The sequence below is a fragment of the Bufo bufo genome, chromosome 5 (assembly GCF_905171765.1).
Source record: "Bufo bufo chromosome 5, aBufBuf1.1, whole genome shotgun sequence".
Classification (NCBI taxonomy): domain Eukaryota; kingdom Metazoa; phylum Chordata; class Amphibia; order Anura; family Bufonidae; genus Bufo; species Bufo bufo.
Window position 1 is genome coordinate 537,430,121 of NC_053393.1, and position 24,658 is coordinate 537,454,778.

Consider the following 24,658-nt stretch of genomic DNA (forward strand, 5'->3'; position numbering starts at 1 on the left):
GTAAGAGCAGTCACACTGTGGAGGTGTCTACTGTAAGAGCAGTCACACTGTGGAGGTCTCTACTGTAAGAGCAGTCACACTGTGGGGGTGTCTACTGTAAGAGCGGTCACACTGTGGAGGTCTCTACTGTAAGAGCGGTCACACTATGGAGGTCTCTACTGTAAGAGCGGTCACACTGTGGAGGTCTCTACTGTAAGAGCGGTCACACTGTGGAGGTCTCTACTGTAAGAGCAGTCACACTAGGAAGGTCTCTACTGTAAGAGCAGTCACACTGTGGAGGTGTCTACTGTAAGAGCAGTCACACTATGGAGGTCTCTACTGTAAGAGCAGTCACACTGTGGAGGTGTCTACTGTAAGAGCAGTCACACTGTGGAGGTGTCTACTGTAAGAGCAGTCACACTGTGGAGGTCTCTACTGTAAGAGCGGTCACACTGTGGAGGTCTCTACTGTAAGAGCAGTCACACTATGGAGGTCTCTACTGTAAGAGCAGTCGCACTATGGAGGTCTCTACTGTAAGAGCAGTCACACTATGGAGGTCTCTACTGTAAGAGCAGTCACACTGTGGAGGTCTCTACTGTAAGAGCAGTCACACTGTGAAGGTCTCTACTGTATGAGCGGTCATACTGTGGAGGTCTCTACTGTAAGAGCAGTCACACTGTGGAGGTCTCTACTGTAAGAGCAGTCACACTGTGGAGGTGTCTACTGTAAGAGCAGTCACACTGTGGAGGTCTCTACTGTAAGAGCGGTCACACTGTGGAGGTCTCTACTGTAAGAGCAGTCACACTATGGAGGTCTCTACTGTAAGAGCAATCACACTGTGGAGGTCTCTACTGTAAGAGCAGTCACACTCTGGAGTCTATCCTGTAAGAGCAGTCACACTGTGGAGGTCTCTACTGTAAGAGCAGTCACACTGTGAAGGTCTCTACTGTAAGAGCAGTCACACTATGGAGGTCTCTACTGTAAGAGCGGTCACACTATGGAGGTCTCTACTGTAAGAGCAGTCACACTGTGGAGGTCTCTACTGTAAGAGCGGTCACACTGTGGAGGTCTCTACTGTAAGAGCGGTCACACTATGGAGGTCTCTACTGTAAGAGCGGTCACACTACACGACGGTCACATGTAGGAGACTGCAGTTGCTCCAGAGTTCTTGTAGATCCATCTGTCCCTTAGGACACGAGTATTATAAGAGGTGCTCGGGTGCTGAATGAAGTCCTCTCTACATGGAAGGAGAACATTTTGGCCTCTTGCACACGACCGTATGGCTTTTTCAGTATTTTACGGTCCGCAAAAACATATCCGCAAAAAATAGGGCTGACGTCTGTGTGCATGCCGTATTTTGCAGAACAGAACAGCCGGCCCCTGATAGAACAGTCCTGTCCTTGTCCGTTATGCAGACAATAATAGGACATGTTCTATCTTTGAACGGAACGGAAAAACAGAAATACGGAACGCATACGGAGTACATTCTGTGTTTTTTTGTGGACCCATTAAAATGAATGGTTCCGTAAACGGACCGTATACGGAACGCAAAAAACGGAACGTAAACCTTAGGGTCCATCCACACATCCATGGTGTATTGTGGATCCTCAATACACCCGGCCGGCGCCCCCATAGAACTGCCTATTCTTGTCCACAATTGCGGACAAGAATAGGACATGTTCTATTTTTTTTTCCGGAGCTGCGGACTGGAAGATCGGGGCCGCGCTACAGAAATGCAGATGCGGAGAGCACACTGTGTGCTCTTCGCATCCATTCCTGCCCCATTGAGAATGAATGGGTTTGCGCTCGTTCCGGATATTGCGGAACGGATGCGGACCCATTCCACGGACGTGTGAATGGACCCCAACCCTGCAAAATCCTCTAATGACAATTCAGTTGCTCCCCAGCACACACAATCGCTTTGGCTTGGCTTCCGGAATTACGGAATAAGAGTCTGTTGTTTTTAGAGACAACATACGTGTTTATATAATTAGGAAATTTCCAGCCCTGCCCAGCAGCAAAGGTAACTGCAGAGCGACTGGACAGGACCCAGGGCTCATACGTGGCCCAATTAAAGGGGTGCTATGCTAGTGCTATGACAGAAGCTAAAGTTTGGGGGGCTGTTCACTAGATAGATGAGGGGGATGGGGTGATCCCTGTTCACATCAATTAACTTGAACTGCAATACCACATACGACCTGTGGAAAGGCCGTGGCGCTGTTTCCAGAAGAACGTTTCCCTCTATACAGCCCACTAAGGAGCGCTGAGCATCAGTAACCATACAATTTCAGTGTTCACGTGGGCCCCCTAGAAATCTAATGGTACAATGCACAACCTAAAAAAGGCATAACCTTATGACAAAACTAATATTTTGGACCCCTTTATGCTACTAAGATCACAAGAATGAACTTGGGAAGGTGCAAGCAACAAGAAAGAGAAGTGAGGGTGGCATAAGGGTTTATGCTCAAGATATCATAAGAGTTAAGCCTCCTGCACGCGACCGTAAGTGCCCCGTTGCCGTATTGCGGACCGCATATGCGGATCCGCAATATATACGGGCACCGTTCCGTGTGCACTCCGCATTACGGACCAATTAACTTGAATGGGTCCGCCAATTCCGGAGATGCGGAACCGAAGCACGGAACACTACAGAAGCACTACGGAGTGCTTCCGTGGGGTTCCGTTCTGTACTTCCGTTCCGCAAAAAGATAGAACTTGCTCTATCTTTTTGCCGAACGGACTGATGGTTGAATGGGTCTGGATCCGTCCCGGCGGCCGCACGGAGGTTGCAGTCCCCAATGCACGGAACAGAACGAATACGTAAGCGTGCAGGATCTATATAATAATAGTACCCCCGGTGGTCTAGGGTGGCATAGAGGTTAATCATTTCATCCTAGGTAATATATGGCGGTAAGGAAGTTAATGGTTATGGGTTTGGTAATCTCTGGTATTGGAGGCATTAATACTAGCATCACTCAGACTAAGGGCTCATGCACACGACAGTATGTATTTTGCAGTCCGCTAAACACGGATCCACAAAAAATACAGATGACGTTTGCGTGAAATCCATATTGCATCTGGGTTTTTTTTTGCGGATCCATTATAACGATGACTATCCTTGTCTGCAAAACGGAATGGCCATGCAAAACGGAATGCACAAGGAGTCATTTCCGTTTTTTTTTTGCAGACCCATCGAAGTGAATGGTTCCACATACGAGTCGCAAAAAAAATATAGAGCGGACACGGAAAAAAAATATGTTCATGTGCATGAGCCCTAAGATAGAGAAAGGGTTAATCCCTGATGCCCTAGGGCACTCATTTTCAATATTCAGAAGCTAAGTACTACCTACTCAAACACTCATATTAAAGAACCCCAAAGGCTATGATCCTAGACTATTAAAGCTGAGTAAGAGCACGTTACAAATACCGCCAAGAGACCTGACATGCGCTCCCCGGGGTATATGTACCAAAGGCGGAAAACCTAGACTGTAGGGTATTAAAACTATTAATACCAGCACCTCTGGTGTTCCATGGCAGTGAAAGGGTCAATGATAGTGGTTTAGGGTAGTGAAGGGGTATATTTGAGAATGTCAGGTGGTCTTGGTTCGATGAGGCATTAATACATGCATTTTTGGTGGTTTCTGGTAATTGACGGGTTAATTGAGCATCCCTGGTGATGTAGTGCAATTACAAGGTTAGGGCTCATGCACATGAACATATTTTGTTTCCGTGTCCGTTCCTTTTCTTTTGAGGCGGCCCATATGCGAAACCATTCACTTCAATGGGGCCGCAAAAAAACGGAAAAAACTTGACAAGGATAGGACTGTTCGATTAGGGGCCGGCTGTTGCACACGGACATCATCCGTATTTTTTGCAAAATACATACGTTGTGTGCATGAGCCTATGATCTTAGTATCCCTGGCAGTAATCTAGGGTAGTGCACATGTAGATTTGCGAATGTTTGGTGGTCTTAATTAGAGGTGGCATTAATACTAGCATCCTTGGTGGTTTTGGGTAGTGGACATGGTTAATTTGAGCATCCCTGGTGATCTAGGACAATAAAGGGATTAATGTTACTATCTCTGGTAGTGGTCTAAGCTAGTGGAGGGGTAAATTTGAGAATATCTGTTGGTCTTAATAAAGGAGACATTAATACTAGCATCCTTGTGTCACGGTAGGTAAGATAAGGGAAGGAAATAGAACACGGCAAAGCAAACAAAACAACTGACTAGGCCCCAAAAGCTAGGGAACAAAGGGGTCACCTCCTAGCAATCCCTAAAACACTTTCCCTAAGCTGCTATGCCCATGTGCATATCTCGGTGGTAGACATGCACATGCCCACGTACCTAAGACTAAAACACACTGAACCAAACCCTCAGCTGTAGGGAAGAAGAGGGAAAGAGGCACCCAGCTCCTTCAAACAACCGAAGGAGCTAGCGTCTCCCTAGAGGCCTAGTCAAAACAGACACAGAAGGAAAAAGGGAAAAGGACTTATCTAGAGATGTGCTGGAGCAGGCGATCCACCAAACTTCAGAGTTCACAGAAGGCTGAACTATAACCCGCAAATGCTATAGGGAGAGGGAGGAATAAATAGCCTCACCAATTACCTAAAGAATAACACCTGGGAGGAGGTGGGATTCTGCTCAAAACCACAACAAAACAAACTGTCAGATCGAGTCACGTGCAGCAATTCTGACAGATCTCCTCAGAACACCCGCAGGGCTTGACACCTTGGTGTTTTTTTGGTACTGGACATGGTTAATTTGAGCATTCCTGGTGATCTAGAGCAGTGAAGGGGATAATGTTAGTATACCTGATAGTTGTCTAGGATAGTGGGGGGTACATTTAAGAATATCTGTTGGTCTTAGTAAAGGAGGCATTAAGACTAGCATCCTTGGTGGTTTTGAGTAGTGGACATAGTTAATTTGAGCATCCCTGGTGATCTAGAGCAGTGAAGGGGATAACGTTAGTATACCTGATAGTTGTCTAGGATAGTGGAGGGGTAAATTTGAGAATATCTGTTGATCTTAGTAAAGGAGGCATTAAGACTAGCATCCTTGGTGGTTTTGAGTAGTGGACATAGTTAATTTGAGCATCCCTGGTGATCTAGAGCAGTGAAGGGGATAACGTTAGTATACCTGATAGTTGTCTAGGATAGTGGAGGGGTAAATTTGAGAATATCTGTTGGTCTTAGTAAAGGAAGCATCAATACGAGCATCCTTGGTGGTTTTGGACAGTGGAGGGATTAATTTGAGCATCCCTGGTAATCTAGAGTAATGAAAGGAATAATTTGTGCATTACTGGTGACATCAGCATCTCGCATATGAGAAAAGGAGGCCCTTGTGGTCTAGGGCAGGTATGGGCAAACTGCGGCTCTCCAGCTGTCGTAAAACGACAAATCCCGTCATGCCCTGCTGTAGGCTGATAGCTGTAGGCAGACTGGGCATACTGGGATTTGTAGTTTTGCAACAGCTGGAGAGCCGCAGTTTTCCCATCCCTGGTCTAGGGTGATAGAGGAGATATAATCAGCATCCCTGGTGGTCTAGTGTAGGGAATAGTCCCAGCATTGTCCCTGCAAGCTAAAGGAGATTCATGGTCACTAGCGGTCAGAGAGGTCTGGTGCTGCCAGGCCCCCTTGACCCTCTGACCTCCAGTCTGCTTGGAAGGTCGTGATGGCGTGGGCCGCATCCATTCTGCAATAATGTGGCATTGTGCCCGGCGGCATTCATCAGCTGCTCATATCCTCCATATGCAGAATTATTCCCTGGGAATTTGAATGGCGGCGATTTCAGGAGCCGCTTACATCACTGACATGAGAACTATCACAAGGAGTGTTGACATTCGAGGCGGATCCCCGGGTGGCTTTTGTCACAGTGTTTGCGCTGGAGAACTCCTACAATCAATATTGAGTAGCATTAAGCTGAGTAAACCTCAGAAGATAAACACGACCAGCGCCAAAGTTACCTGCCGCATCTGGAATACGGAGACGCAAGGCTAGAAGATGGGGCAAAACAGGTCCCTCGGAGCAGGAAAGATGGCGGCAAGTAAAATTAAAGTGAATAAAAACACAAAAAAAAACAAAAAATAGCATCAAAATAATAAAAAATTTTAAATAAAGAATTGACCTCCACAGGACGGAGGATGTGAACGGTGGGGGTCCGACTGCTGGAATATCTGTGAAACTATGAATAGATTTGCTTCTGTTTAACGGCATGATGTTTTGTTCTCTGCTCAGACAGAAAGAGAAATTCTGCAATGACCAGGGCACAGTGCATTGTGGGAGCTCAGATGGCGCATACACAGTTAAAGCGCAACTGTCAGGTCACATGACTGCCAGTGAGGTCGAGCCCTATTATCTTGTGACCCCTGTGTGTTCTTTAAGGTGAAAGAGTCAAATCCACCAAAATCATAGGGCCCCATAGGAAAAAAAAAATCGGAGTGGACCCTATCTCTACTGAAAGGTTGGAGCATCATTTATCTCACACAGAGGTCCAAAACCTATGCTTTCTTCACTCCACTATAGTCACATGCTAGAATTCTGACTGCCTTCAGCCACCACTAGGGGGAGCTCTTTGTAAGTGGTTTTATAATGGGATTTGTGTAAAAATTGTATGAGGGGAGCTCCCCCTAGTGGCTGCTGTTGGGAAATTCTAAAGCAGCGTAACAGCATTTCCTTGTCGAGCATCCTTTCTCCATGTGCCCCATAATAGTTGCATGGGGCAGCCTGCTCAGGTACTCATAAAAGTGGACCAAAAATGAACAGGGCGTCCCTAAATATTTCCTTCTCTGAGCCTCGCACTCATGTTTCTGTATCCAGCATGTAATTACACGGGAGGGAACCATTAACTGCCCATTATGTACCTATGATTTTGGGGCCATAAAGCAGTTTCTGTGATCAGGACGGTCATGTGCCATCTGTCATCCATAAAACAAACAGCCGCCGGTTCGTCCTCACTTATCTCCACCACGCCAAGATATAACATGGACTTTGTGCCCTCGCTGATAAAAAAACAAAACAAAAAAAACAACTTGCATTTATGATGAGAGATAAGAGAAATTGGTTCCTAAAATTAGTGCAAACCGTGGGGTTAATGGTGGGAGATATATTTATTATTTGGTCTAGCGAAGGGGGGGGGGGGGGGCCTGGAGGTACCATATTCATTCACCATATATCACTTTGCTTCAACTGATCTTGTCTTGATATTGTGTTTTATTATACTCCAGTCATTGCCAAAGCTGCACCTAAAATCTCTGTTAACTTTCATTCTACAGGACCTCCCCTTTTCCTGCTGCCTCCTGCTGATTCAGTATCTGAACGGCATATGCTCCGCTTTGGTGCTTTTCCTGCTGCCCCTGCTCAATAAGTACCTGATCAGCATATGGTCCACAGCAGTGCTTTTCCTGCTGCTTCCTGCTGATTCAGTACCTGATCGGCACATGCTCTACTGCGGTGCTTTTATTGCTGCCCCTACTGATTCAGTACCTGATCAGCATGTACTCTGCTGCAGTGCTTTTCCTGCTGCCTCCTGCTTATTAAGTACCTGATCAGCACGTGGTCCGCTGTGGTGCTTTTCCTGCTGCCTTCTGCTGATCAGCATGTGCTCCGCTGCGGTGCTTTTCCTGCTGCCTCCTGCTTATTCAGTACCTGATCAGCACGTGGTCCGCTGTGGTGCTTTTCCTGCTGCTTCCTGCTTATTCAGTACCTGATCAGCACGTGGTCCACTGTGGTGCTTTTCCTGCTGCCTTCTGCTGATCAGCATGTGCTCCGCTGCGGTGCACTGCATGAGATGGGGGGGCTTACAACAATATAATACCATGATTTGACGTGGGTCACGTGGCCACTGCAGCAAATGACTGACTGCAGCAATGACGTGTCACTCAAGGGTCATGTCACTCGGTCACGTGATGCATGTGGGAGATGTCATCAATGTGGCCAGTCAGTGGCCACATTACCCACATCAGTCCGGATGTTGAGACAGAAATCTGCAGCGGTGGCACAGGAGAGAGGGAGGATCAGGTAAGTATGAATTCCTTGAAAGGTCCGGTCATGCTGGGGGATCTGCCCGACAGGTCCCGCAAGGTGAACAACCTCTTTAAAGGTTGTACTGATTTCCAGTTGCACTGGTTCTCATTGTAGAGACCCAGATGCTGCACGGAAACTTGTATTCAATGCAATGCTCCATGGAAAAAAAAAAAGCAAATTAGGCCATTCAGCCAAACTAGAGACTCATCTGTAGACAACAGCTGTTTTGGGGTTCGTGCCCCTCGTTGGTACACAGCAGGGTAGTGGTTGGCTGCAATCTGCATCGCATCCAGACAGGAACCAACTGGTGTCCTGCAAAACTTTAAATGCAGCTTTGGCTGTGTCTGGAGGATAATACATGATCAGTCTCTCTGCATTCGTTATCCTGTAGTCCATGATATTTTTTGTATTTTTCAGGTTTTGGGTAAGAAGCCGAATCTCCCGGATGGGGATGACAACGACGAAGTCGCAGATGTCACAAATAGGAAGATGGCGAAGCTCTACATGGTAGGACAAAGTTAGTTTGATTTGGGAAGGGGGGGGGGGGGGGTAACACTGGGGTCTAGAGCAAAATGGAGTGCCCGCAATGGCTTGGCCTTCCATTGTCGCTGAGTCTCCTCTCCTTCATATTCCCAATCTTTTCCCTTCCTCTGCCCCTCTGTGTCAGAAGCACCATCACAATTTACTTCTGTGGCTCCGTTACCAGTGGAGTTGGGCCCTTTGTGCTGCTGGGCCCTTTGCGCTGCTTTCTATTCTGGTCTTATGTCACCCTTTTTGAGGTATGTGAGGAACATGCCCCCTAGTCTACCGCACCACAGAGCTGGAGGTGGCCATACAGGCTGTGCTCCCTGCATAATCTCAAATATTTATAGCTCCCTCTAGTGGTGGGGCAGTGCAATAACCATAGCTACACCATTGGCACCCGCATGATAATTCCAATGGTTCCCCAAGCCGGGCCTTAATAGCAGGGTCTCTCGTTGGTTTGAGGTTTGGGGTCCACTGTACTAGACCATCTATAACACGTATATAGAATGCAAAGGGTGACTCCCATGAGGAAACCTGTGACCAATCACAGGCACCAACAGAGCTCGTGGGTGGAATCAGGTCTTCCATATATGGGCATTTTCCTTAAAGGGCAAGTGTCCTGGGGATTAATGGCCTTTATTATAAATAATACTAAAAATAAAGTAGAAATTGCCCAAAATTCCTAATTTCTTCCATCGAAAAACAATATTGGAAGAAAAAAAAATTGCTTAATAGACAGGAATAAAAAGAGCTAATTATCCCTAAGCGGAGGCACATGTTGCCCACACAGGAATGAAGGGGACCCTACTCTAATTTGGCGCAGGACCAATAATTTCCCAGATGCTGATAGAACTGACACTCTTCTTGTCACCCAGCTTTCCCATATACTAATATAACTGACCCTCTGGTTGTCACCCAGCTTTCCGAGATGCTGATAGAACTGACACTCTGGTTGTCACCCAGCTTTCCCAGATGCTGATAGAACTGACACTCTGGTTGTCACCCAGCTTTCCCAGATACTGATAGAACTGACCCTCTGGTTGTCACCCAGCTTTCCGAGATGCTGATAGAACTGACACTCTGGTTGTCACCCAGCTTTCCCAGATGCTGATAGAACTGACACTCTGGTTGTCACCCAGCTTTCCCAGATGCTGATATAACTGACACACTGGTTGTCACCCAGCTTTCCCAGATGCTGATAGAACTGACCCTCTGGTTGTCACCCAGCTTTCCCAGATGCTGATAGAACTGACACTCTGGTTGTCACCCAGCTTTCCCAGATGCTGATATAACTGACACACTGGTTGTCACCCAGCTTTCCCAGATGCTGATAGAACTGACCCTCTGGTTGTCACCCAGCTTTCCCAGATGCTGATAGAACTGACACACTGGTTGTCACCCAGCTTTCCCAGATGCTGATAGAACTGACACTCTAGTTGTCACCCAGCTTTCCCAGTTGCTGATAGAACTGACACTCTGGTTGTCACCCAGCTTTCCCAGATGCTGATAGAACTGACCCTCTGGTTGTCACCCAGCTTTCCCATATACTGATATAACGGACCCTCTGGTTGTCACCCAGCTTTCCCATATGCTGATATAACTGACCCTCTGGTTGTCACCCAGCTTTCCCATATACTAATATAACTGACACACTGGGTGTCACCCAGCTTTCCCAGATGCTGATAGAACTGACACTCTGGTTGTCACCCAGCTTTCCCAGCTGCTGATAGAACTGACCCTCTGGTTGTCACCCAGCTTTCCCAGATACTGATAGAACTGACCCTCTGGTTGTCACCCAGCTTTCCCAGATGCTGATAGAACTGACCCTCTGGTTGTCACCCAGCTTTCCCAGATGCTGATATAACTGACCCTCTGGTTGTCACCCAGCTTTCCCAGATGCTGATATAACTGACCCTCTGGTTGTCACCCAGCTTTCCCAGATGCTGATAGAACTGACCCTCTGGTTGTCACCCAGCTTTCCCAGATGCTGATATAACTGACCCTCTGGTTGTCACCCAGCTTTCCCAGATGCTGATAGAACTGACACTCTGGTTGTCACCCAGCTTTCCCAGATGCTGATATAACTGACCCTCTGGTTGTCACCCAGCTTTCCCAGATGCTGATATAACTGACCCTCTGGTTGTCACCCAGCTTTCCCATATGCTGATATAACTGACCCTCTGGTTGTCACCCAGCTTTCCCAGATGCTGATAGAACTGACCCTCTGGTTGTCACCCAGCTTTCCCAGATGCTGATATAACTGACCCTCTGGTTGTCACCCAGCTTTCCCAGATGCTGATAGAACTGACACTCTGGTTGTCACCCAGCTTTCCCAGATGCTGATATAACTGACCCTCTGGTTGTCACCCAGCTTTCCCAGATGCTGATATAACTGACCCTCTGGTTGTCACCCAGCTTTCCCAGATGCTGATAGAACTGACACTCTGGTTGTCACCCAGCTTTCCCAGATGCTGATAGAACTGACCCTCTGGTTGTCACCCAGCTTTCCCAGATGCTGATAGAACTGACCCTCTGGTTGTCACCCAGCTTTCCCAGTTGCTGATAGAACTGACGCTCATTAGGTGGACAGGTCGCGGAGACGTTTCCTGGAGCGACGCCTTGTCCTTCCATGTTTACTCCTCTCACATCTTGTCATCTCCCTGCAGAGTTCGGGGGAAATCTACAAATACCCCGTGTGAAGGGCAGAGATGACCGCCTTAAAGGGGTCCTTCCAGACCCTCAGTAATGAAGCGGGATCCCTGTGTGGAGTGGACCTTCTACAAGCTTTCTGCTCCTTTTACTGATTGCTTTCAAGGTCTCTTGTCCTCAGTGAATGAAAACACTTTTGGTTACATTTAGAGGCTGAAAATTCTGCCTACTCGCAGCAGGGTATTGTTACAATGTTTCAGCGCAGGTAAAGAACTATTGGAAGGAGCACACAGATTGCTTGATCTGGATACATTGTAACAAAACCACTGCGAGCAGGAGGACTAGGTTACGGCAGGTTTTCATCTCGTGGATGTGAACCAGAATATTTCCATTTTTTTCTAGAAAGCAGAGATCTTGATGAGTTGAATTGAAACATAAAGCTTCTAAGAACTCGGGGAACGTTTCATTATTTAGTAAATCAATTTCATTTAAAAGACAAGACAAGCACAATAGACTGTTCATTAGTGATATCTGTTCCTGGGAAAGCTGAGTGATAACTAATATGACAACCATTATAAATCACACGACAATGGCCCAGTGCACCAGTGTGTATCTCACTCCTCTGGCAGATATGCCCCTCAGGATTCTAGGAAAGCTGGGTGATGAGCATTATAACAGTGGTGATGTTGGCTGTCACCCTGCTTTCCCAGAATCCAGTGCGCCAAACCAGCCTTACAACTATACAGCTAGATTGATCCTCCTCTCAGGATTCTAGGAAAGCTGGGTGACAAGCATTATAACAGTGCTAACAGCGATCATTTAGCACGTCACCCAACTTTCCCAAACTCCTGTACACCAGATCAGCCGACTGCCTGCTATGTGTCGGCAGTACATACTTAGGTTTGTCGCTCCAGGTTCTAGGAAAGCTGGGTGTCGGGCATTATAAATATTGGTAAAAAATTGGTCATTTTTGGTCCAAAGCAGCAAATCAGCTAGACTTATCTGCCACTCAGAAATCTGGGAAAGCTGGGTGACAGGAAATAAAATAGTGATAGAGGTCATTTTGGAAGTCACCCAACTTTCCCTAACTCCAGTGCAATAAATCACCCTAATATCATACCTAGATGGATATGTCAATCAGGGTTCTAGGAAAGCTGGATGACATGTACAGTGTCACAGTCCAAAGCAGCAAATCAGCTTTAAATCTACACAACTAGAGTGATTTTCCACTCCGGATTCTAAGAAAGCTGGGTGATGAGCAGTATGACAGTGTTAAAATTAATTCGTTTGGATGTCACCCAACTTTCCCAGACCAGCCGACTACCTGCAATGTGTGGGCAGTACATACTCCAGGTTCGTCACTCCAGGTTCTAGGAAAGCTGGGTGTCAGGCATCACACTCATTTACTAGACTACACAGCTAGAATGATTTGCCATTTAGGATTCCAGGAAAGCTGAGTGAAGGGCCTTATATAATAGTCATTTTGTAAGTCGCCCAAACTCCAGTGCAACCAATCAGCCTAATATCTGCTCTTCATGTGTCAGTCCAAACCGAGACGGATACGTCAGTCAGGGTGCTAGGAAAGCTGGGTGTCGGGGTATTAGGTAAGCAATAGGAGCAGCTATACTGGTGGTCAGAAATAGAAGAACAGACTGTATTGGGGAGTAGGAGGGAGGGGTCGTCCCCTGTCTGCAACCAGACACCCGACGACGTTTATTAATGCTATAATCCTCGCATTATATTCACTGCTCCACGCTCTGTACACCATGTGGGACACATTATGCATGGCTGTGTGGGCAGTGCATGGAAAACAAACTATTGTGTTCTCAAATAACCCCAGGCCCTTTCCTGTCGAGGCTGGCCAAATATTTAATGGGGCAGGAAACCTGGAGCCTATATTCATTTGATTTGCTATGCAAATACGTGCAGTCTGCCGGCCCCTGTTGTCAACCGTTCCGAGTCCACGGACATCCGTGTCCCCACCATCTGTGGCTTCGTTCCACCTGTAATCCTGCTGCACTGTTATATGCTGTAATTAGCTGTACTGTCCCTTTAAATGTTACCTGTTAATTGATGCGTATTCTAGGTGTCTGATGCCAGTGGGTCCATGAGCGTCTCGGTGGTTTCAGAAGAAAACCCCTTCACCCACGCCATGCTGATTTCAGAGGAATGCTTCATCCTGGACCACTCTGCGGACAAAAAGATCTTTGTATGGAAAGGTCAGGCTTCCTGTTTATTTTACCAATCGAGTCGTGTGTAGTGGTCAAAGTGTTCGCGTCTATGGTTGCATCAAACGCCTCATCGTTGGTGCTCAGACGTTGTTACAACAAAACACCTCAGTCATAGGCCTCATGCATCACTGTCAGTGTTTTTTCACTGTCAGTGATTTGGCTTCAGTGGTCCGTGTCCGATTTTGCTTCAGTTGTGTTTCCTTGTGTCTTCCTTTTTTTTTTGTCTGACAGTGGAAAAAAAGGGAAGGTTAATGAAAAGTGTAATTTTATTGCACCAAAGTCTTGTCCTCCGTTTTCCACTGACAAGAATAGGACAGGTTATATTTTTTTGACGGACTGGAATCACGGATCACGGACGCGCAAAAAAAAAAACGGAGGACTATCAGTTTTTTTTCACAGCTCCATAGAAATGAATGGGACCCCCGCTAAACTGTAAAAAAAATGACGGAACGGACGCGGATGCACACAACGGTCGTGTGCATGAGGCCGTAACCTGAGAAGTCAGAACCTCCTCAAGCAAAGGAGCATTCAGAGAGGTCAACATGGATGTAGTCGCCGAGGAGATAAAATCTAAGAGGATTCACCTAGTCTCCAATAACCAGAAACTGCTGCAAAGTAAAATCTGCAAGAAACAGATAGAAGACAAACGTAATGTGCCTCATAAACAAAATACTGCAAAATGTTCCTATCAAATAGGAAGAGACAGAATAACACAATTATCATTATTACAACACTGCCTTCTATGTATTATAATACTGCCTCCTATATAGAAGAATATAACTACTATAATACTGCCTCCTATGTACAAGAATATAACTACTATAATACTGCTCCTATGTACAAGAATATAACTACTATAATACTGCTCCTATGTACAAGAATATAACTACTATAATACTGCCTCCTATGTACAAGAATATAACTACTATAATACTGCTCCTATGTACAAGAATATAACTACCATAATACTGCCTCCTATGTACAAGAATATAACTACTATAATACTGCTCCTATGTACAAGAATATAACTACTTTAATACTGCTCCTATGTACAAGAATATAACTACTATAATACTGCATCCTATGTAGAAGAATATAACTACTATAATACTGCTCCTATGTACAAGAATATAACTACTATAATACTGCTCCTATGTACAAGAATATAACTACTATAATACTGCTCCTATGTACAAGAATATAACTACTATAATACTGCTCCTATGTACAAGAATATAACTACTATAATACTGCTCCTATCTACAAGAATATAACTACTATAATACTGCCTCCTATGTACAAGAATATAACTACTATAATACTGCTCCAATGTACAAGAATATAATTACTATAATACTGCTCCTATGTACAAGAATATAACTACTATAATACTGCTCCAATGTACAAGAATATAATTACTATAATACTGCTCCTATGTACAAGAATATAACTACTATAATACTGCTCCAATGTACAAGAATATAATTACTATAATACTGCTCCTATGTACAAGAATATAACTACTATAATACTGCTCCTATGTACAAGAATATAACTACTATAATACTGCTCCTATGTACAAGAATATAACTACTATAATACTGCTCCTATGTACAAGAATATAACTACTATAATACTGCTCCAATGTACAAGAATATAATTACTATAATACTGCTCCTATGTACAAGAATATAACTACTATAATACTGCTCCAATGTACAAGAATATAATTACTATAATACTGCTCCTATGTACAAGAATATAACTACTATAATACTGCTCCAATGTACAAGAATATAATTACTATAATACTGCTCCTATGTACAAGAATATAACTACTATAATACTGCTCCAATGTACAAGAATATAATTACTATAATACTGCTCCTATGTACAAGAATATAACTACTATAATACTGCTCCTATGTACAAGAATATAACTACTATAATACTGCTCCTATGTACAAGAATATAACTACTATAATACTGCTCCTATGTACAAGAATATAACTACTATAATACTGCTCCTATGTACAAGAATATAACTACTATAATACTGTTCCTATGTACAAGAATATAACTACTATAATACGGCTCCTATGTACAAGAATATAACTACTATAATACTGCCTCCTATGTACAAGAATATAACTACTATAATACTGCTCCTATGTACAAGAATATAACTACTATAATACTGCCTCCTATGTACAAGAATATAACTACTATAATACTGCTCCTATGTACAAGAATATAACTACTATAATACTGCCTCTTATGTACAAGAATATAACTACTATAATACTGCTCCTATGTACAAGAATATAACTACTATAATACTGCCTCCTATGTACAATAATATAACTACTATAATACTGCCTCTTGTGTACAAGAATATAACTACTATAATACTGTCTCCTATGTACAAGAATATAACTACTATAATACTGCTCCTATGTACAAGAATATAACTACTATAATACTGCTCCTATGTACATGAATATAACTACTATAATACTGCTCCTATGTACAAGAATATAACTACTATAATACTGCCTCCTATGTACATGAATATAACTACTATAATACTGCTCCTATGTACAAGAATATAACTACTATAATACTGCTCCTATGTACAAGAATATAACTACTATAATACTGCTCCTATGTACAGGAATATAACTACTATAATACTGCTCCTATGTACAAGAATATAACTACTATAATACTGCTCCTATGTACAAGAATATAACTACTATAATACTGCTCCTATGTACAAGAATATAACTACTATAATACTGCCTCCTATGTACAAGAATATAACTACTATAATACTGCTCCTATGTACAAGAATATAACTACTATAATACTGCTCCTATGTACAAGAATATAACTACTATAATACTGCTCCTGTGTACAAGAGTATAACTACTATAATACTGCTCCTATGTACAAGAATATAACTACTATAATACTGCTCTTATGTGCAGGAATATAACTACTATAATACTGCTCCTATGTACAAGAATATAACTACTATAATACTGCTCCTATGTACAAGAATATAACTACTATAATACTGCTCCTATGTACAAGAGTATAACTACTATAATACTGCTCCTATGTACAAGAATATAACTACTATAATACTGCTCTTATGTACAAGAATATAACTACTATAATACTGCTCTTATGTACAAGAATATAACTACTATAATACTGCTCCTATGTACAAGAATATAACTACTATAATACTGCTCCTTTGTACAAGAATATAACTACTATAATACTGCCTCCTATGTACAAGAATATAACTACTATAATACTGCTCCTATGTACAATAATATAACTACTATAATACTGCTCCTATGTACAAGAATAGAACTACTATAATACTGCTCCTATGTACAAGAATATAACTACTATAATACTGCTCCTGTGTACAAGAGTATAACTACTATAATACTGCTCCTATGTACAAGAATATAACTACTATAATACTGCTCTTATGTACAGGAATATAACTACTATAATACTGCTCCTATGTACAAGAATATAACTACTATAATACTGCTCCTATGTACAAGAATATAACTACTATAATACTGCTCCTATGTACAAGAATATAACTACTATAATACTGCTCTTATGTACAGGAATATAACTACTATAATACTGCTCCTATGTACAAGAATATAACTACTATAATACTGCTCCTATGTACAAGAATATAACTACTATAATACTGCCTCCTATGTACAAGAATATAACTACTATAATACTGCCCCCTATGTACAGGAATTTAACTACTATAATACTGCTCATATGTACAAGAATATAACTACTATAATACTGCCTCCTATGTACTAGAATATAACTACTATAATACTGCTCTTATGTAAAGGAATATAACTACTATAATACTGCTCCTATGTACAAGAATATAACTACTATAATACTGCTCCTATCTACAAGAATATACCTACTATAATACTGCTCCTATGTACAAGAATATAACTACTATAATACTGCCTCCTATGTACAAGAATATAACTACTATAATACTGCTCCTATCTACAAGAATATACCTACTATAATACTGCTCCTATGTACAAGAATATAACTACTATAATACTGCTCCTATGTACAAGAATATAACTACTATAATACTGTTTCCTATGTACAAGAATATAACTACTATAATACTGCTCCTATGTACAAGAATATAACTACTATAATACTGCTCCTATCTACAAGAATATACCTACTATAATACTGCTTCTATGTACAATGTTAGTGCCTTGCTAGTGACATACAGTCTCCAACTTCTGTTCTTTAGCACTTTATATGTTTGTGTGTGTATATGCTGTGTATATATATATATATATATATATAGTATTCACTTAAAATTTAATATTCCTGTAGAATTTAGTTATTAGGCAGTTTTGTCTCCTTCTCTCACTTCCATGCTATATACTGTATGTACTACTACTCCCACATTGTCACACATCACATTCGTCAGTGACCAGCCGACTGTGGGCTCACAGGAAGTTACAGGTCAGTCAGACGTCCGGTCAGGGTCGATTGGCAGCAAGTGAAAGCAACAACTTGTACGCCGTGCGGTGCCGGGTCTGTGGGCACTCTTTATTTTATTTTTTTCATTTTGCTCTTCTCATGAACATTTTTCCTTTTTTCTTGATTACCTTATAGGTAAAAATGCAAATGTGAGCGAGAGGAAGGCGGCCATGAAGACAGCAGAGGATTTCATAAAACAGATGAATTATCCCCTTAATACTCAGGTACTGTTATATTTATTTTGCTTATTAATTTCATACAGTCGAATCTTCATTATAAAACATGGTGTGCAGAATTGTAACATTTTAAATAAGAAATAATTTGTCGCCACCTAGTGGCAATCTTGCATAATTTTATTGTCTGCCACTTCTGTACTTCTGACTGACCATAGTCTGGGATTTCAGAGACCTTCTCGACATTTAGAAGATCAGAAAAATGTTTATGTCATTAAATTAATCTGTCAATTTCACACTTTCGCAGTTCCCATTGATAAGTCATGAGTTACCAAACCTCACATTGGCCGAACGCCCAGCCTGTGGCCGTCTGATTGTCGTAGGGCCACAATTCCCAGCATGCTGTGAAAAACTGCAGCTCTCATGCCAGCGACATGAATAAAATGAAAACAGAGGCTGCAGCATGTCTCACCAAAGACAGGCAGCACTATCTGTGCCTAAATCACTGACAGGTGTAGGCTGGGAGACAGTACTATCTGTGCCTAAATCACTGACAGGTGTAGGCTGGGAGACAGTACTATCTGTGCCTAAATCACTGATAGGTGTAGGCTGGGAGGCAGTACTATCTGTGCCTAAATCACTGACAGGTGTAGGCTGGGAGACAGTACTATCTGTGCCTAAATCACTGATAGATGTAGGCTGGGAGGCAGTACTATCTGTGCCTAAATCACTGACAGGTGTAGGCTGGGAGGCAGTACTATCTGTGCCTAAATCACTGACAGGTGTAGGCTGGGAGGCAGTACTATCTGTGCCTAAATCACTGACAGGTGTAGGCTGGGAGGCAGTACTATCTGTGCCTAAATCACTGACAGGTGTAGGCTGGGAGGCAGTACTATCTGTGCCTAAATCACTGACAGGTGTAGGCTGGGAGGCAGTACTATCTGTGCCTAAATCACTGACAGGTGTAGGCTGGGAGGCAGTTCTATCTGTGCCTAAATCACTGATAGGTGTAGGCTGGGAGGCAGTACTATCTGTGCCTAAATCACTGACAGGTGTAGGCTGGGAGGCAGTACTATCTGTGCCTAAATCACTGACAGGTGTAGGCTGGGAGGCAGTACTATCTGTGCCTAAATCACTGACAGGTGTAGGCTGGGAGGCAGTACTATCTGTGCCTAAATCACTGACAGGTGTAGGCTGGGAGGCAGTACTATCTGTGCCTAAATCACTGACAGGTGTAGGCTGGGAGGCAGTACTATCTGTGCCTAAATCACTGACAGGTGTAGGCTGGGAGGCAGTACTATCTGTGCCTAAATCACTGACAGGTGTAGGCTGGGAGGCAGTACTATCTGTGCCTAAATCACTGACAGGTGTAGGCTGGGAGGCAGTACTATCTGTGCCTAAATCACTGACAGGTGTAGGCTGGGAGGCAGTACTATCTGTGCCTTACTGAGAAAGACAGGGATGGGGAGAACAGTATCTGTGCTTACATCATTTATAGAGAGAAATGCAGGGAGGCAGTAGTGTCCCTACATATATTACAGAGGGAGAAAGGGAGGCAGTAATATCAGTACCTACATACAGTGGGGGAAATAATTATTTGACCCCTCACTGATTTTGTAAGTTTGTCCAATGACAAAGAAATGAAAAGTCTCAGAACAGTATCATTTCAATGGTAGGTTTATTGTAACAGTAGCAGATAGCACATCAAAAGGAAAATCGAAAAAATAACTTTAAATAAAAGATAGCAACTGATTTGCATTTCATTGAGTGAAATAAGTATTTGAACCCTCTAACAAAAAAAGACTTAATACTTGGTGGAAAAACCCTTGTTTGCAAGCACAGAGGTCAAACGTTTCTTGTAATTGATGACCAAGTTTGCGCACATTTTAGGAGGAATGTTGGTCCACTCCTCTTTGCAGATCATCTCTAAATCCCTAAGGTTTCGAGGCTGTCTCTGTGCAACTCTGAGCTTGAGCTCCCTCCATAGGTTTTCGATTGGATTAAGGTCCGGAGACTGACTAGGCCACTCCATGACCTTAATGTGCTTCTTCTTGAGCCACTCCTTTGTTGCCTTTGCTGTATGTTTTGGGTCATTGTCGTGCTGGAACACCCATCCACGACCCATTTTCAGTTTCCTGGCAGAGGGAAGGAGGTTGTCGCTCAGGATTTCACGATACATGGCTCCGTCCATTTTCCCGTTTATGCGAATAAGTTGTCCTGTGCCCTTAGCAGAAAAACACCCCCAAAGCAAAATGTTTCCACCCCCATGCTTGACAGTGGGGACGGTGTTTTGGGGGTCATAGGCAGCATTTTTCTTCCTCCAAACACAGCGAGTTGAGTTAATGCCAAAGAGCTCTATTTTGGTCTCATCAGACCACAGCACCTTCTCCCAGTCACTCTCTGAATCATTCAGGTGTTCATTGGCAAACTTCAGACGGGCCTGCACATGTGCCTTCCTGAGCAGGGGGACCTTGCGAGCCCTGCAGGATTTTAATCCATTGCGGTGTAATGTGTTTCCAATGGTTTTCTTGGTGACTGTGGTCCCTGCTAATTTGAGGTCATTAACTAACTCCTCCCGTGTAGTTCTAGGATGCTTTTTCACCTTTCTCAGAACCATTGACACCCCACGAGGTGAGATCTTGCGTGGAGCCCCAGAGCGAGGTCGATTGATGGTCATTTTGTGCTCCTTCCATTTTCGAACAATCGCACCAACAGTTGTCACCTTCTCTCCCAGCTTCTTGCTAATGGTTTTGTAGCCCATTCCAGCCTTGTGCAGGTCTACAATTTTGTCTCTGACATCCTTGGACAGCTCTTTGGTCTTTCCCATGTTGGAGAGTTTGGAGTCTGCTTGATTGATTGATTCTGTGGACAGGTGTCTTTTATACAGGTGACTAGTTAAGACAGGTGTCCTTAATGAGGGTGACTAATTGAGTAGAAGTGTCTAACCACTCTGTGGGAGCCAGAACTCTTAATGGTTGGTAGGGGTTCAAATACTTATTTCACTCAATGAAATGCAAATCAGTTGCTATCTTTTATTTAAAGTTATTTTTTCGATTTTCCTTTTGATGTGCTATCTGCCACTGTTACAATAAACCTACCATTGAAATGATACTGTTCTGAGACTTTTCATTTCTTTGTCATTGGACAAACTTACAAAATCAGTGAGGGGTCAAATAATTATTTCCCCCACTGTATATTAGATGGACATTCTGCAAGATCTAGTGTAGGGAGAGACAGGAAGGCAGACCTACCTATGCTGACATAATTAACAAAGAGAGGTAGTACTAGCTATGCTTACACTGTTTACAGGAAAAGACAGGAAGCCAGTATTATTTATGGCTACATATATTACAGGCAGAGACAGGGAGGCAGTACTATCTGTACCTACATCATTCACAGGGAGAGACAGGGGGCACTACTATATGCACCTATATGATTTACAAGGAGAGACAGGGAGGCAGTACTATCTGTACCTATATTATCTACACAGAAAGACAGGAAGGCAGTATTATTTATGGCTACATATATTACAGGCAGAGACAGGGAGGCAGTACTCTCTGTACCTACATCATTTACGGAGAGACCGGGGGGCAGTACTATCTGTACCTACATCATTTACCAGGAGAGACAGGGAGGCAGTACTATCTGTACCTACATCATCTACAGGGAAAGACAGGGAGGTAGTACTATCTTTATCTACAGTACAGACCAAAAGTTTGGACACACCTTCTCATTCAAAGAGTTTTCTTTATTTTCATGACTATGAAAATTGTAGATTCACACTGAAGGCATCAAAACTATGAATTAACACATGTGGAATTATATACATAACAAACAAGTGTGAAACAACTGAAAATATGTCATATTCTAGGTTCTTCAAAGTAGCCACCTTTTGCTTTGATTACTGCTTTGCACACTCTTGGCATTCTCTTGATGAGCTTCAAGAGGTAGTCCCCTGAAATGGTTTTCACTTCACAGGTGTGCCCTGTCAGGTTTAATAAGTGGGATTTCTTGCCTTATAAATGGGGTTGGGACCATCAGTGGCGTTGAGGAGAAGCAGCTAAGTAAAGAAAAACGAGTGGCCATCATTACTTTAAGAAATGAAGGTCTGTCAGTCAGCCGAAAAATTGGGAAAACTTTGAAAGTAAGGGCCATTTGACCATGAAGGAGAGTGATGGGGTGCTGCTCCAGATGACCTGGCCTCCACAGTCACCGGACCTGAACCCAATCGAGATGGTTTGGGGTGAGCTGGACCGCAGAGTGAAGGCAAAAGGGCCAACAAGTGCTAAGCATCTCTGGGAACTCCTTCAAGACTGTTGGAAGACCATTTCAGGGGACTACCTCTTGAAGCTCATCAAGAGAATGCCAAGAGTGTGCAAAGCAGTAATCAAAGCAAAAGGTGGCTACTTTGAAGAACCTAGAATATGACATATTTTCTGTTGTTTCACACTTGTTTGTTATGTATATAATTCCACATGTGTTAATTCATAGTTTTGATGCCTTCATAGTCATGAAAATAAAGAAAACTCTTTGAATGAGAAGGTGTGTCCAAACTTTTAGTCTGTACTGTACATCATTTACAGGGAGGCAGTACTATCTTTATCTACATCATTTACAGGGAGGCAGTACTATCTGTACCTACATCTTTTATTAGAAGAGACAGAGAGGTAGCAATATCTGTACCTAAATCAATCACTGGTAAAACAGAGCCATTCCGTTCGTATCAGTTTAATATATTTTTTGAGTTTTAAGTTCACATTTCCTCCTTTTTTAATAGCAGAGATTATTCCCGTAGGTGCAGATATATTTTAGTCTTTGCTCACTCAATGACATTGCGGCTCCATGTACATAACAGGTCTGGCGCTGCAGACTCTCGTCTATTGTACCATCATCATCATCATCACTCCACCCAAATGTATGTGCTAAAAGTCATCTCCTCCGGCATTATATGACATCATGGCTGATCAGAATAGCTCAGCACTAATCCCAGCAGACTACAGGTGATGTGTCAGTGCAGGCATCTACAGGCTCACAGATCTGACACCCAGAAGGTTAGTTGGGAGATATGTGGGCAAGAACAAGAACAGTTAAAGCCTCTATGGAGCACCTAACATACAGCACACTAGAGCTCAGCTTCCAAAGATGTAGCACATCTCCTTTAACCACATGCTTATTTTTCTCCCTCGCTGAAAATTCATGGAAAGCCCCTTTAAATAAAAACACAAACCAGTTGAGTGATGAATCATGTTCTTATGGCTTCTAGATCCAAGTGATCCCAGAAGGAGGGGAGACTTCCATATTCAAACAATTCTTCAAAGACTGGAAGGACCAGGACCAGAGTGACGGCTTTGGGAAGGTTTACGTCACAGAACGGATCGCTCAGATTAAGCAGGTTGACTTTGATGCCTCCAAACTTCATGAATCACCAGAAATGGCCGCCCAGCACAATATGGTGGACGATGGATCTGGAAAAGTTGAAGTAAGGCTATTCATCTTATGCTTCATTTACTCCAAGAGCTGAATTTAGAATCTTTTTTTTTGTCTTGCTTCTCTGAAACAGTGTCACCTCTCATCAACAGTTTATATCTAGATATAATGTACATAAAAAGCCACTCTGGAGAATAATACAGGTTATAACCCAGGATCGGTAGAAAATAGGTAATGTATGCACTCAGTGACTCCACCAGCAGAACATTGAGTGCAGCTCTGGAGTATGATACAGGATGTAACTCAGGATCAGTACAGGATAAGTAATGTATGTACAGTCGTGGCCAAAAGTTTTGAGAATTACATAAATATTGGAAATTGGAAAAGTTGCTGCTTAAGTTTTTATAATAGCAATTTGTATATACTCCAGAATGTTATGAAGAGTGATCAGATGAATTGCATAGTCCTTCTTTGCCATGAAAATTAACTTAATCCCAAAAAAAAAACTTTCCACTGCATTTCATTGCTGTCATTAAAGGACCTGCTGAGATCATTTCAGTAATCGTCTTGTTAACTCAGGTGAGAATGTTGACGAGCACAAGGCTGGAGATCATTATGTCAGGCTGATTGGGTTAAAATGTCAGACTTGACATGTTAAAAGGAGGGTGATGCTTGAAATCATTGTTCTTCCATTGTTAACCATGGTGACCTGCAAAGAAACGCGTGCAGCCATCATTGCGTTGCATAAAAATGGCTTCACAGGCAAGGATATTGTGGCTACTAAGATTGCACCTCAATCAACAATTTATAGAATCATCAAGAACTTCAAGGAAAGAGGTTCAATTCTTGTTAAGAAGGTTTCAGGGCGTCCAAGAAAGTCCAGCAAGCGCCAGGATCGTCTCCTAAAGAGGATTCAGCTGCAGGATCGGAGTGCCACCAGTGCAGAGCTTGCTCAGGAATGGCAGCAGGCAGGTGTGAGCGCATCTGCACGCACAGTGAGGCGAAGACTTTTGGAAGATGGCCTGGTGTCAAGAAGGGCAGCAAATAAGCCACTTCTCTCCAAAAAAAACATCAGG

At 43.0% G+C, this 24,658-nt stretch overlaps 1 protein-coding gene across 1 annotated transcript in view; it reads left to right on the forward strand.

Annotated features, from left to right (window-relative positions):
• SCIN (scinderin) overlaps positions 1 to 24,658 on the forward strand; it is a 147,809-nt gene that overhangs the window by 72,330 nt on the left and 50,821 nt on the right. Inside the window, exons 6-9 of the mRNA XM_040434063.1 lie at positions 8,420 to 8,509; positions 13,263 to 13,395; positions 18,118 to 18,206; positions 23,419 to 23,634. Of these exons, the coding sequence (XP_040289997.1) occupies positions 8,420 to 8,509; positions 13,263 to 13,395; positions 18,118 to 18,206; positions 23,419 to 23,634 (528 nt within the window). The remainder of the gene's footprint in view (positions 1 to 8,419; positions 8,510 to 13,262; positions 13,396 to 18,117; positions 18,207 to 23,418; positions 23,635 to 24,658) is intronic.